Below are 11,583 nucleotides of genomic sequence, written 5' to 3' on the forward strand. Positions count from 1 at the left end.
GTTCCCACACATCTCCCAGTGCATCGGCCTAAAAGATAAACTAGGTGAGTTTTGTGTGTGCGTACTTACGTTTATTAGAAATTCTTAGAAATATTTTTGCAAATTCGAGAAGCAAGAAGTATTGTCGATTAAATGAAACGTGAAGATCTCTAATTGTTTATTTTACAATTTGTGAATAATTTGTAAAGTAATTATTTATCAAAGAAACTTTTCTTTTTCCAATATTTACTTTCACTTTCATCACGTGAAATTTCCCAGGATTTTCTTATTATAGTTCGTGTACAGAAGACCTCTGTCTTTTTTTACAATTTGTAAAATAATTTTTCACCGAAGAATTATTTTCACATTTTATACTGTGCATTTCTATGACGTGAAATTTTTCAGAATTTTCGTTATTGTAGTTCGCGTAGAATATATTTTTCGATGTTTACACACATTCGGTGTATTCTTTAACAATAAAAATGAAATTATCAACGGTCACGTTGCAAGAATCTTGGCCGCTGCGAAAAACATCTTTATCGTCGCCTTTATGCAACGATACGAACGCAGAACCATTTAATCCTCCTATTCTAATCTGCTGGTCGATAGTGATAATAAGATGACGCTGATAAGAGGGATAAACGAGGGAGAGAAGCAGACGCGCCAATTAAAAGTCTCCAACGGCGGCTGTTTGTCGCGGATCGTTCGGTTCACGAACTTTCGATCTTGCTTGTTCTAATTTCGATTCGACTGTACGATAGAATTTTAACACAATCGTGTGTCGGAGAACGATAAAAATGGGGATAAGTCGTTTAATCGTTTTCGAGGACTTGTAGAAATTAGTCGAAGAAGAGAGATAAAGATTAAACCAGAAATTCAGAGATTTTTGCAATTGTTTTTTAGAAAGATTTTCCCGAAATGAAGAAAACGCTTTAAATATTCCAAGAAACCCTCAAAACCGTGAGAAAATTCAAGCATTCTTTGGACCAACGCCAGTTAACTAATTTAGATCTTCAGTTTACTTTTCTAAAAGCAATTCATCATTTTTTCCACGATCAACTGATCAATTTTCCAAAGATTTTCCCAAAATGTAAAACAAACTTCAAACACTCCAAGAAACTCAGAAAACTATAAAAAAGTTCAACCATTCTTCGTTGAATCTCCTTTCCAAAACCACTTCACTTTATTTTCATAATACTTTCCCACGATAAATTGATCGATTTTCCAAAGATTTTCCCAAAATTAAAGGAATACTCTAACCATTCTAACAAGTGCATAAAAACCATAAAAATTTCGACCATTCTTGGTAGAATGTTCTATCCAAAACTACTCGACATTATTCCACAATAAACTAATCAATTTTCCAAAGATTTTCCCAAAATTACAAAAATACTCTAACCATTCTAACAAGTGCACAAAAACCATAAAAATTTCGACCATTCTTGGTAGAATGTTCTATCCAAAACCACTTCACATTATTCTATAATATTTTCTCACAATAAATCGACCAATTTTCCAAAGATTTTCCCAAAATCAAAAATACACTCCCGTACAACCCAAGGAACCCTCGAAACCACAACAAAATTCAACCGTTCCTCCTAGAATCTCCTGTGCAAAACTCCTCGACATTATTCCACAATATTTTCTCACACTAAATTGATCAATTTTCCAAAGATTTTCTCAAAATTACAAAAACACTGTAATCATCCTAAGAAATGCATAAAAACCATAAAAAATTCAACCTTTCCACCTAGAATCTCCTATCCAAAACCACTTCACATTATTCTATAATATTTTCTCACAATAAATCGATCAATTTTCCAAAGATTTTCCCAAAATCAAAAAAGCACTCCGTACAATCCAAAAAATCCTGAAAACCACAACAAAATTCAACCGTTCCTCCTAGAATCTCCTGTGCAAAATAACTCAACGTTATTCCACAACATTTTCCCACAATTTAATTGACCAATTTCGAAAACTGGGTCGCGGTATCAACCTCCTTCTATCCACAACTCGTCCCCTATGAAACTCGCGTCTAATCAAACTCGCTTTACGTATGTGTGACCCTCTCGTGTCGACCTCGCGCTGAATTATTGAATCTGACGAGCGAGAAACGCAAAAAGAAAACGAGAGAAAAAAAAATAGAGAAACTACAAACGAGGGGAGAGATAAGAAGCTTCTCTATGCGAGCGAGAAGAAGAGCTTCGTCGTCGTCGTCGTCGTTGTCTCTCGGTTTAATTAAGCGTTGACGAAGAGAGGAAGCCCCTGAAGGCGACGAAAGTGTCGCCTTTCTAGAGAAGAGGGGTCCAAGTGCCTTCTGAAGGCGTACCAGGAGCGTTTACGAGTCGATATTGCGGCTGATTGATGAGCAACGTTCGTTGATTGATAGGGGAACCAACCGTTCGGTTTCGTGGGTGTTTTGTGATTGAAATTGGATGGATCGACGCTTTACCAAGGGAAACTAGAGAGAGAGAGAGTTTTCTTTCTTGTTCACGAGTGGATTTGTTGGATTAAGGCTGATGTATTAGCCCGATAGGAAAGTTCTGACACGTTTTATTTTCAACGAAAGTGAAAGAACGTTTCTGCAAATGAAACTTTTATTCGTTAAGTTGGTGGGTGATATGTTTGTCGATAGTTGTAATCGTCTTTTAAGTATTCAGCAATTTATTTATCTCCTTTCGATGGAATTTTAGTCATTCTTCAGATTCGAATATTGCTTCAGTGTTTTTGTCAGTTCATTTCTTAACTTTCGTCTAATTTTATTAAAAAAACTATATAATACGCAAAATTATTTCTATTAGTTTTGATACTATTTTACTGAGCGCAGTTTTAAATTTTAATAATAGGTTGCAAATTCCTTTTCATTGTTAATGTTTCTTTGTCTAATTTTATTAGACGGTTAAAATCATTTATATCGTTATTATTATTAAAATTATTTTCGGTTAATTTCCATTGAATTATAATTTTGTATTATCTCTTATCCTATTTTACTTAAGACACTTTTACAAAACAATAATTTTAATAATTATTACTTAACTCGTATCGAGCCCAAAATCTTAAGTGTCTTTAAATTTCACATTGAGACTAATATCTGCGAAGAATTCTTCTAAACTCATCTCACCCTTGTTTTTCAATTTCAGTAATAATTTCAATAATTATACTTGTACTTACGTTGAATTAATTTATATCGTTATATTATTTTCTATCCCACTTTATCCTATAACTTTCAATAACAAGTGTCTTTAAATTTCAAAGTATAAACTCTAAAATACACAAAGAATCCTTCTACGAGGGTGGATTGGAAAGTTCACGGCCTAAGTATGAAGGATTGCAGCTAAGTGATTGTAATTTTTACCGAATAATATGTAATTAATTGTGTACTGATGTCGTCATTTTTCTCCCTCTCAGAGCTAGTGAAGTAGAGGTATTTTAGAAAACGAACAGCGATCCGATACCTGAAGATAAAGGACCTCGCTTCAAAGATCATTCAAGGTGTCATTTTTCTCCCTCTCAGAGCTAGTGAAGTAGAGGTATTTTAGAAAACAAACAGCGATCCGATACCTGAAGATAAAGGATCTCGCTTCAAAGATCACTCAAGGACCTTGCAAAAATTATTCCAAGTCCTTGCGAAAATCATCCGAGGTCCTTGCAGGTACTGGATCTTCTATTCGTCTCTTCTCCGTCGCTGTAAACACCCCTACTTCACCAGCTGTAAAAGAGAGCCACGAAACTTCGTACGTCGGTACGCAAATGATCACAGATTACACCTAGCAGCAGTTCGTCCCACTGAGGCCGCGAACTTTTCAATCCATCCTCGTAAATCGATCTCACCCTTGTTTCACCAAAACGATCAAAACTCACCCTTGCAAATCGCAAAAGTATATTTTCATCTTCGGTATATTCTCGAACCATCAGATCCCATTGAAATCGACAAACTGAAATTCGTCGTCTGTGAAAGCCGAGTGTACAAAGGCAGAGAGAGCACGTCGTAAGTTTCGCGGAATTAATTTCCCAGTCGAGTTGAATCCGTTCCGTAGGAAACGGCAGGATTTCAGGACTGCCGATAATCGCGAAATCACGTCGAAAATGGCTCGGGATTATCACATTCTTTCTCTAACTCTGTCTTTCTCTCTGGTTGGCACGCGCAACCAAGAATATTCGTCGCGCAACTCGATTAATCCCACGGCTCCCGACGTGGCGTTTCATAATTGAGAAAGCGATGGGGGCCCATCGAGAGAGAGAGAGAGAGAGGAGCGTAAAAGAAACGAACGCGACGGTTAATTGAGTGATTGATGCCTGAGAAAACCGCCTAGGCATATCGCGTTTCAATACGTTTTTGCCTCGTTTTGCCACTCTTCTACAGAACATTTCATAATACACGGCCTTGAGATGCAAATTCCGCCCGGACAATAGATAGAATTTTTAATGGCAGATTCTTTATCGTTGTAACTGTTGGAATGTGTAGACTGTAATCTTTGTTGGAATTATGCATACCGGGTGTCTCGATTGTAATCGACGTCTAATTATTTTCGACGCTGTTTTAAATTCAAACAAATAATTACCAAGATGAATTTATATTAAAAACTGATATTTGTTAATGTATAGGGTGTCACACTTATAATTTATATACTATGTGAAATTTATAAAGTATCTAATTATTTTCGATATGGTTGAAAGTAAGAAAAGATTACTAACATGAGTTTAGGTTACAAACTGATAGTTATTGATGTATAGGGTGTCACACTTATAACATAATTTATATACTATGTGAAATTTATAAAGTATCTAATTATTTTCGGTGCTGTTGAAAGTAAGAAAAAATTACTAAGATGAGTTCATATAGAAAAGTGATATTTGTTAATGTATAGGGTGTCACACATATAATTTATATACTATGTGAAATTTATAAAGTATCTAATTATTTTCGATATGGTTGAAAGTAAGAAAAGATTACTAACATGAGTTTAGGTTACAAACTGATAGTTGTTGATGTATAGGGTGTCACACTTATAACATAATTTATATACTATGTGAAATTTATAAAGTATCTAATTATTTTCGATATGGTTGAAAGTAAGAAAAGATTATTAAGATAAGTTTAGGTTAAAAACTGATATTTGTTAATGTATAGGGTGTCACACTTATAATATAATTTATATACTATGTGAAATTTATAAAGTATCTAATTATTTTCAGTGCTGTTGAAAGTAAGAAGAAATTACTAAGATGAGTTTAGGTTACAAACTGATAGTTGTTGATGTATAGGGTGTCACACTTATAACATAATTTATATACTATGTGAAATTTATAAAGTATCTAATTATTTTCGATATGGTTGAAAGTAAGAAAAGATTACTAACATGAGTTTAGGTTACAAACTGATAGTTGTTGATGTATAGGGTGTCACACTTATAACATAATTTATATACTATGTGAAATTTATAAAATATCTAATTATTTTCGATATGGTTGAAAGTAAGAAAAGATTACTAAGATGAGTTCATATTGAAAAGTGAAATTTGTTGATGTATAGGGTGTCACACTTATAATATAATTTATATACTATGTGAAACTTATAAAATATCTAATTATTTTCGGTGCTGTTGAAAGTAAGAAAAGATTACAAAGATGAGTTTAGGTTAAAAACTGATATTTGTTAATGTATAGGGTGCCCCAATTTTAATGAACAACTAATTATTTGCGCTACTGTTGAAAATAAGATAAAAATGACTAACTAATGTTTGGTAGTGTACAGAGTGTTTCTTATGTAATGAACAGCCGAATGACTAAGAGGAGTCAGTATACAGGGTGTTCCACTTATAATACACATCTGAATCATTTCCATTGCTATCGAAAATAAGGAAAAATGACCAAGAGGACTTTATAGGTCATATTATTACTGACATTTCTTAATATACAGGGTGCTCCACTTATAACGACCATCTGAATCATTTTCATCGCTATCAAAAGTAAAAAAAAAAAAAGTGACCAAGTGAAATTTATATTATCATCGGTATTTGTCAGTATACAGGATGTTCCTGTTACAAGGAGCATCAAAATATCATCGTTGTTCATTAACCATTCGATCGTTTGGTTGATCCAGACATCAGGTACAGCTATGTGGTGGATCAGCAGCCAATCGGTCGCCTCTTGTTCAGGCAGTACTGCCAGGACAAGAAGCCATCGTACCATCGGTACAACCTCTTTCTGGACGCGATCGAGAAGTACGAGATCGAGATGGACGAGAATCGTACAGACCTGGCCAAGGATCTATTCGAGCAGTACCTGACCAGAGAGGGCTCGGAAGTGGTGGACATCTTGAACGACACGTTGATCGCGCAATGCGAGGAGAGACTCAGCACTGGTGGCAAGGAGCTCTTCGTAGAGATCGCCCAGACCGTGAAGAACTTCCTGGCTGGCGAACCTTTTTCTGCTTTCCAGACTAGCTTCTATTTCTATAGGTAATCCTCCTGATTCGATCGTTAATTATTCGAACAGATCTCTGAGTTATTTGAAGGATTTTATTGGGCGAGAATTGAGATGAACTTTGAGAAAGATTTGGATCTCTGTTTGATAATAAATAAGGAGAGTAGAGTGTTTTGGGAAAGAAGAATATTCTCAGAGGTGTATTGTTTTTTAAAGAGTGATAAAGACTGAGTATTTGCTTCAGGTATGAAGATGAACAGAACTGTGCAAACAATATGAGACCTTATCTCCTCCAGTAAATCCTCTAATCAGCAAATATTTACTTTTAACGATACTGTACTAACATCTTGCAAACAGTAGTGTAACTATTATTCTCTGTTTCTCTTTAGGTACCTCCAATGGAAATGGCTGGAGGCCCAGCCAGTTACGTACAAGACCTTTCGCATGTACAGAGTTCTAGGAAAGGGTGGGTTCGGTGAGGTGTGTGCCTGTCAGGTGCGAGCCACAGGGAAAATGTACGCATGCAAGAAGCTGGAGAAGAAAAGGATCAAGAAACGGAAAGGGGAAGCTATGGTACTGATAGAGAAGAACATCTTGCAGAAGATCAATTCTAAGTTTGTGGTGTCGCTAGCTTATGCCTATGAGACCAAGGATGCGCTGTGTCTAGTCCTGACCATCATGAACGGAGGTGATCTGAAGTTCCACATCTACAACATGGGTGGAGATCCTGGCTTTGACATCAACCGTGCCAGGTTCTATGCAGCTGAGGTAGTCTGTGGCCTGGAACATTTGCATCTTCAAGGTATAGTTTACAGAGACTGCAAACCAGAGAATATTCTACTGGATGATCATGGCCACGTGAGGATATCTGATCTTGGTTTGGCTGTGGAGATCACAGAGGGCGACATGGTGACAGGAAGAGTGGGAACTGTTGGATACATGGCACCAGAGGTGATAGATAACGAGAAATATACGTTCTCACCTGACTGGTTCAGCTTTGGATGCCTCCTCTATGAAATGATAGAAGGTCAGGCTCCGTTTCGTGCAAGGAAAGAGAAGGTCAAGAGAGAAGAAGTAGACAGGAGGGTGAAGGAAGATCAGGAGAGGTATTCCACCAAATTTACCGAAGAAGCAAAGAGCCTGTGCCAACAGCTGTTGAAGAAGAGCCCAAAGAGCAGGCTAGGCTGCAAGTGTGGCAGACACGGTGCCAAGGAAGTGAAGCTGCACAATTTTTTTCAGTGCTTAAACTGGAAGAGAGTCGAAGCTGGTATGTGGGAACCACCGTTTGTGCCGGATGTGAGTAGGTGTCGTTCAAGCTGATTCTACTCTCTATCGTTCTTGACTTTTCTCAGAAGAACTTCTTCGAATCCTTAGAATTTGCAAGTTTGTTTAGCTGCTCTTCCTCTATTCTCCTCTATTTACTTATTAAAGATTCGTTAGTCTTGTCTAGTGTTATCCTTAGATTGCCAAGTATAAATTATGTATCACTTCACTCTAGCATAAAGAGCTGTTAAAAAAGTGATAAGCTGAAAAACTAAAATCAGTGTATAAAACCTGACACAGCTATTCTTTGTACATCATCCTGTTTGGGATCGTTATACACGTATCAAACGAGACAGTTTGTCCCACATTCCCCATGGAAATGATTATCGTTGATCGATTCTGCTTGCAGCCCCACGCTGTATACGCTAAGGACGTGCTGGACATCGAGCAGTTCTCCACGGTGAAGGGTGTCAATTTGGACGCAACAGACGACACTTTCTACAGCAAATTCAATACCGGCAGCGTGTCTATCCCATGGCAGAACGAGGTGAGCCTTTTAACATGCCTCCTTCCTCATCGTTTATATCTGGCTTCACCGAGAGAGAGAGAGAGAGAAGACGAGCGTCTTGACGTTGGTTGGGTGCCTTTTCTACCACTTACACCGAAAAATATGACTGGCTGAAAGTGTTTCTTGTACGTCACTGGTGGCCATTTGCTCGCCTCTCTATCGTTCCAGTGAACCAGTTTTAGCTTTCAGAGCGATCTGCCCGCTGATCGACTGCAGTTCCGCTTATCACGAGGATTTATGCCTGGTTCGATCAAAGGGATTCTATTTTCTGCGCGCTTCAGTACTGGTCTTCTTTGTTCCAGATGATAGAGACTGAGTGTTTTAAGGAACTGAACGTGCTAGGTCCTAACAACACACCGACCCCTGATCTGCTGATCAACCATCCGCCACCTAATAACGACAACAGAGGCTGCTTTCCATTTCGAAGACAGGTGAATTTTTCATTCCGTATATTTATTTACGTTCGTGATTGTAAAGGTTAAAACACGTACCTTACGAACCTAAATTAAGATAACTTAATCCTGTCGTGACAAGTGGAACATATGTGTTTTACTCGAATAAAAATTGATCTGAATTTAGCATCTATTACAGAGACGCGATGATCGGTAGATAAAAAAGAAATTCTTAAAAAAAAAATGAATTCAGTCACGAAAGAATTAACCTGTTAATTGAGAAGAACCGATCAACCATTTAATCTGCTGTATAATTCGTTCTACCCTTGTGGTGTACTGTTTAAAAAAAATATTTGCATGTTTTTTCTGTCCTCTGAAATCGCAGAAAAAGCAGAGTGCCCGCACAAGACAGATACCGTTATCGGAGTGCCATCTGTTGGAGCTGTCACAAAGCCAAAACTCGGAGATGCCAGCCAGCTGATCCAAGATGAACGCGAGTAGCGTGAATCAACCGACGTCGTCGTCCGTGCGACGTCGTCGTTGCGGACGACGCCGACGGGCGCTCAAATGCTGCCCGAAGCTGCTTTAAAACAGTAAAAGAAAAAAACAAACAACAACAACAAGCAAACAAACCAAGAGAGAAACGGCACAGCGACAATGGCGCGCCGATTTTCCGCGCTCTCGTCCGTGAGAAGGAAGAAGTGCCGGCTGAGATTAGACACTCTCAGCGCGGTAAAAAAGCACACCGACGCATGTTTTCTCAGGTTTCTCGGAGCAGAGAGCGATAAACTCGTCGATACTCGCGAGGATGTTGCATCCAGAATGCGTTTGCAATGAGGGTAACACAAAGACAGCGTGTCCTAACCTCGAAATCTTCACGCGTCGATGTTCCTCTCGTTATAAACGTTTGAGTGTAACAGTAAATAGTAGTCGTTACATCGAAACGTTGCAATTCCTCGCGTACGAATTCTTTTTTTTGTTCATTTTTACGTGTGTGCAACAACGCTCGTATGCATTTTACGCGAAACGCAAAAAAAAAAAAGGAACGGTAAGTTATACCGAGTAATAGAATTGTCAGTGTCGCGTTGGCGACCACTTTTGAACGTTAACATTTTATCGAATTAGCGCGCCTGTGTCTGAATACACACCCGCCTATCGACGCATATACACGGAACGTGATTTCAGCGTTCACACGTTGGCACGTGTGCAACGTAGATACGTTTACGAGCGGCGCAATTACATGTCGGTAATTAGGATCGTCGCGTGCATGTAATTTCGTATGTGTACTTAGCGCAGCCGACGTGCGCGTGCACACGCGATAATGATAGCGGGAACGTTATTAAGAGAGAATTAAAGTGTGTCGTACGCGTGGAAATTGCGGTATTGTAATGATTTAAAAAGAGAAGAGGAGTGGGGGGAGGGGGAAAGGAACGCTCTGGTGGAGCCGAAACATTTTTACTTTTCGTTTCGTTCGAGCAAGTTTCATCACAAGGCGTTCGATATTTCTAATCAGCCTTCTAACTCGTTGATTAATATAACAACGCTGCTTGAAATGATCACAGGGTCGTTTGTTCGTGTAACCTGACTAATAATATTTTCAAAGATATATTCATAGTATTTTTTTATTCTTGATACTTGGTTCGTGTTTTCTATATGCGTGAGAAAGAGCCCCTCTCGTCATTTTGAGCAGCGTGGTAAGAGCACAAGTATGGTCTAAGATTGAAAGTCGAAGTTTTTTTCTTGCGGTCAATGTGTTCTTCGTTGAGCGACAATCCTTCCAATTTCGTTTTGGAAATACATATACATTGCATTGCTCAAAGTAGTCAGTGAATCCTATACTCGAATCATTGTGTAACTCATGTGTCTAACGTCTCGAAAAACCGCCGGTCTATAATGATAGAATAAGTTAAGGATAGTGTAAGTTGAGAAACGAGGTGCCCTAATTATTTTGAGCAGTGTAATCCACACCTGTCTGCCTATAATAAGTTCAAGTTTCTTTCTGATACGGGACTCGAGCGGAATAGATGCATTTAGGGAAGCGTAAGAAAGTCTGCGTTTTGATAATACTTTTACTTTTTTTGACGGATGTTTGCGTGTATGTACATATACGGTTCTTTAGTTTTTTTTTTCTTTTTTTGTTTTTAGTATGAATGATTTTAAACGAGCAGAAACCCGTCCTGAGATACGCACAAATCGGTATGCGATTCGTTTCTTCTCTATCTCCACGAATGATTCAATTTTCATTAGTATATGAATCGAAGATACTTTTTAATCGAAGAGTTTATATGGCCTTTTCGAAGTAAAATAAAAAAATCGATGAATCGCACAGATCACGAAACGTACAAGAACAGGCACAAACACACACATATACATACATACAGTCACTCGAAAAACTTATTTATACAGTAATGTTGAGGAGAATTTTTTGCGATGTTAAAAATCGATAAAGGAAAGGCGATAAGTATGTAAACGAGAATACGAGGCTGATAGCGAACCCGGAAATAGTAATCTCCTTTAATACTGACGAATCGTCGCGATCATCACGTGGCTCGTTTTATTAGCCTTTGATTCTCGCTTCTTTTTTTTTTTCTAATCAAGAATTCTATTTACACGTCATGCCGAGGCAAATTGATCGTATATTAAGAATGGACTGGCGAGCGATGAATTTAATTCCAATTTGATACAATGATTTTTAGATAACGGATGAATTATGTACAGTTTCATGGATAATTAATTTCATTATCCACTAAACGTTCGCTTGACAGCCCATTCGTTAGTAATATTTATGTACTATTGCGTATTTAAAGTAATCGGACGTGTATGTCTCAGTAAGCGGTACCGATCTAGTAATTTAAAGAAAAAAAGAAACGTATTATTAATTAATTCACGAATAACGGTGCGACCTCCTATCGATAGAACACAATCATATCTGTCGTTCGACCCGGTTCGACCGGG

The 11,583-nt window shown here is 37.9% G+C and overlaps 1 protein-coding gene across 1 annotated transcript in view; it reads left to right on the forward strand.

Moving 5' to 3' along the window:
• The window catches only part of LOC108570149 (G protein-coupled receptor kinase 2), a 24,170-nt gene extending 14,773 nt beyond the window's left edge, over positions 1–9,397 (forward strand). Inside the window, exons 3-8 of the mRNA XM_017931942.1 lie at positions 1–44; positions 6,083–6,440; positions 6,795–7,701; positions 8,078–8,215; positions 8,539–8,667; positions 9,014–9,397. The exon at positions 1–44 is cut by the window's left edge and continues 6 nt beyond it. Coding sequence (XP_017787431.1) covers positions 1–44; positions 6,083–6,440; positions 6,795–7,701; positions 8,078–8,215; positions 8,539–8,667; positions 9,014–9,109 — 1,672 coding nt within the window. The 3' untranslated portion in view covers positions 9,110–9,397. The remainder of the gene's footprint in view (positions 45–6,082; positions 6,441–6,794; positions 7,702–8,077; positions 8,216–8,538; positions 8,668–9,013) is intronic.
• Positions 9,398–11,583: the final 2,186 nt, after the last annotated feature.

This window comes from Habropoda laboriosa, unplaced genomic scaffold (assembly GCF_001263275.1).
Source record: "Habropoda laboriosa isolate 0110345459 unplaced genomic scaffold, ASM126327v1 scaffold23, whole genome shotgun sequence".
Taxonomy (NCBI): Eukaryota; Metazoa; Arthropoda; class Insecta; order Hymenoptera; family Apidae; genus Habropoda; species Habropoda laboriosa.